The 2,680-nt window shown below is 46.6% G+C and overlaps 1 protein-coding gene and 1 long non-coding RNA gene across 2 annotated transcripts in view; one reads left to right on the top strand and one right to left on the bottom strand.

Annotated features, from left to right (window-relative positions):
• LOC116185065 overlaps positions 1–2,027 on the top strand; it is a 4,072-nt gene extending 2,045 nt beyond the window's left edge. Inside the window, exons 2-3 of the long non-coding RNA XR_004149805.1 lie at positions 1,027–1,029; positions 2,014–2,027. This is a non-coding gene — a long non-coding RNA (uncharacterized LOC116185065). The remainder of the gene's footprint in view (positions 1–1,026; positions 1,030–2,013) is intronic.
• Positions 1–2,680, bottom strand: part of LOC102674603 (protein FAM151B) — a 28,919-nt gene that overhangs the window by 22,604 nt on the left and 3,635 nt on the right. The window contains 5 exon segments of the mRNA XM_031508616.1: positions 1–106; positions 214–353; positions 473–588; positions 591–707; positions 1,518–1,646. Coding sequence (XP_031364476.1) covers positions 1–106; positions 214–353; positions 473–588; positions 591–707; positions 1,518–1,646 — 608 coding nt within the window.

Here is a 2,680-nt window from a genome sequence, read left to right as displayed (position 1 = left end):
TACCGGCTGGGTAACGTTCTGCTCCTTCAGAATATTGATCATCCGTTGAATTTGCTGCTCCGTGTATCGGTCGATATTCTCAGTGTTGTTCTCCGAGTTCGCGTAACTGAAATTCAATTTACATTTTAATGTCTCGTTTCGATGCTTATATATGTATTTATATATATTTATATATATATATATTTATTTATTTATATTTTCTCGTTGGTTTACCTGGTAGTCCAGCCGACCGACAGAGTATATTTCGGATACGTCTTCGCCTGACCGATGAAGAATTTCGCATCGACCGGTATGGTGGTTGCGTTGGTGGGTCCTTCCAGTATATCGGCGTTCAGGAACACGGGGAATGTCAACTGAGAAAAAAAAAAAAAAAGAAAAGAAATTAGTGATCGAGTCGGAATTGAAACGAAACGCTCTTAAATCAAGACGATTCGACGCCTCCTATTTTATAGATAGAACTCGAAATACGTACGCTATCGCGAACTTTGTCCAGGATAGGTTTGCTCGCGTTGAACGCCTCGACGCTCTTGAAGTCGAGTTTTATGCCCTTCTTGATCTCCTTCCTCTCGATCACGGTGTTGANAAATTCTCGAGCGACAGATCGCTCTCGTTCGCCGGTGGATGGGCCATTATCGGTTGTTGAACGCTTGAGTCCTGTCCTGTTACTTTGCCAAACATAACGTCGGCCTCCAGCATCATCACGTTCCCTGTGAAGAGGTAAGAGAGAGAGTTCGTTAGAGAGGGAGAGAGAAAAAGGTGGAGAAAGAAGGAATCCTTAAAACGGAGGGAGGGGGTAGAGGATAGCAGCGGATCCCGAGTAGCGAGGAGTGCAATTGCGTCGCAAAGACGAGCGAGAAGGGGGGAGAGACGCGGCAGTGGCGAGAAAAAGAGATGGAAAATCGGCTCCCGTGGACACGTGCAACGAATATCGATCACGCCTAAACAAGTCACAGAACAACGCGATTCAAACTCTTCTCCCTTCTTCTGTTACGTATTCGAGAGAAGCGTTTAGAAAATAGATCTTAGACGGTCGTTAACCCGTTAAAAAAGTGACTGGTCAACGTTATTCATTTGCAATTATTGTTTCGAACGAAAAAAATTATCGAAGTAATATTGAGTTTTCTTCCAGATTCGATCGATCGAGGATCAAGAAGGATACTCTTCCCGAATGTTAATAATCAATTCGAACGTTTAATTATCAAGGATATTTGTCAAACGGACGAAAACGATTTTATCACGCGATTCGCCTTGGAGAAAATTTTCGCTCTGTTTTATCGATACGGTGTATCGTATCGATGGAACGTGGCGATGCGAGAGAATCGAGAGAAGGGATTAAAAATGGAACAGACTTTGAACGGTTTCGTTCACCAATGGGGTGTTAATAAACGATCGTCGCGAAAACCTTCGGAAAACGATCCTTTCTCTCTCTCTCTCTCTCTCTCGCTTTATTCTATTCTCGCCACTTCGGACGAAAGAAAATTCGAATCGATTCGATCAATTCGAATCTTCCAACTCACCTTCCAACGATTTGTTCAACGTTGCCTTGTCGTTGACTGCGTGGGCCCAAGTGATCTTGGTGAGATTCCCTTTGATTTCGGGGAAGAAGTTAGCCACACTTTCCGTGACGGATGCGCACATGACAGAGTCTGGAACACACGAAACATCTTCCCCTCTTAATATTCCCGATAGATACCCTCCCCTTTGACCCAATAATATTCCCTCCGTAATTGAACCGCGAATTCCTCGGGAACAGGCGAGGCCAGTTCGAGGAGGAGGATTCGGGGAGTTTTGGGTGGTGTGAGAGGAGGGAGGCGGGTTGGATGACGGAGAATCTCGCCCTACTTCGCTCATTGTGCCTCGAGANATGACTATTCGCAGATAGAGCGGCAATATAGTCTACAGCGAAAAGGTTAGGCGAAACTAGTTCGTTTTCGTTGAATCGATAACGTATTGGGATTCGACTCCCAATACGATAATTTCGACTGACCCGTTTCCGGTTGATCGGGCGGGTAGTGTGTGTGTGTATAATAGCCGCAACCACGGGGAGGAGGGAGGGAGGAGAACCGTTCGTTTCCTGCCCGTTTTTCATCGAGCCAAGATGACGCCAATTACGAGCTCCTTTTTTCACGAAAAATTACCTTGTTTACCTTGCCGGCCACGTTCCCTCCAAGAGAGCACGCGCGCGTTAAAAAAAAAAAAGAATGATAATACGCGCGCCGAGAAACGACGGAGGATAAAAAGGAGGATAAAAAGGAAAAAAAGGAGGAGGGAGGGAATATTCTATCGACCGACGTATAAATAATAATACGAGTGGGAGGGCGGGACGTGTCGAGGGAGGAAGCGCGCGAATGTATACATCGCGAATGGCGTTGTTCGCCATTATCGTGGCCGTTCGAGTGGAATCGGTTGAGCGTTCCCCTCGGTGGCGACAATCCAGACCGACTTACTTGAGTCGTCCGAGTCATCGATTCCGAGGTGCGGCGACGGTCGTCGAACCAGCTTTACGAGAGAAGAATCCAACCGAACCATTCTTTCTTTCCTCCATAATGGTTGGTCGCGTTCTTTGAACCTCAGACAGAGGTTTTCGAGACCGGCCCTCCGCCGAACAATCGATCGTCCGTCTCCTACGTGATTTCCACGATCCCTCGTCCTCACGACGTTTCTCTTTCCCCTTTTCGAT

This window comes from Apis dorsata, unplaced genomic scaffold (genome assembly GCF_000469605.1).
Source record: "Apis dorsata unplaced genomic scaffold, Apis dorsata 1.3 scaffold_92, whole genome shotgun sequence".
Classification (NCBI taxonomy): domain Eukaryota; kingdom Metazoa; phylum Arthropoda; class Insecta; order Hymenoptera; family Apidae; genus Apis; species Apis dorsata.
This window is presented reverse-complemented; position numbering and strand designations above follow the sequence as displayed.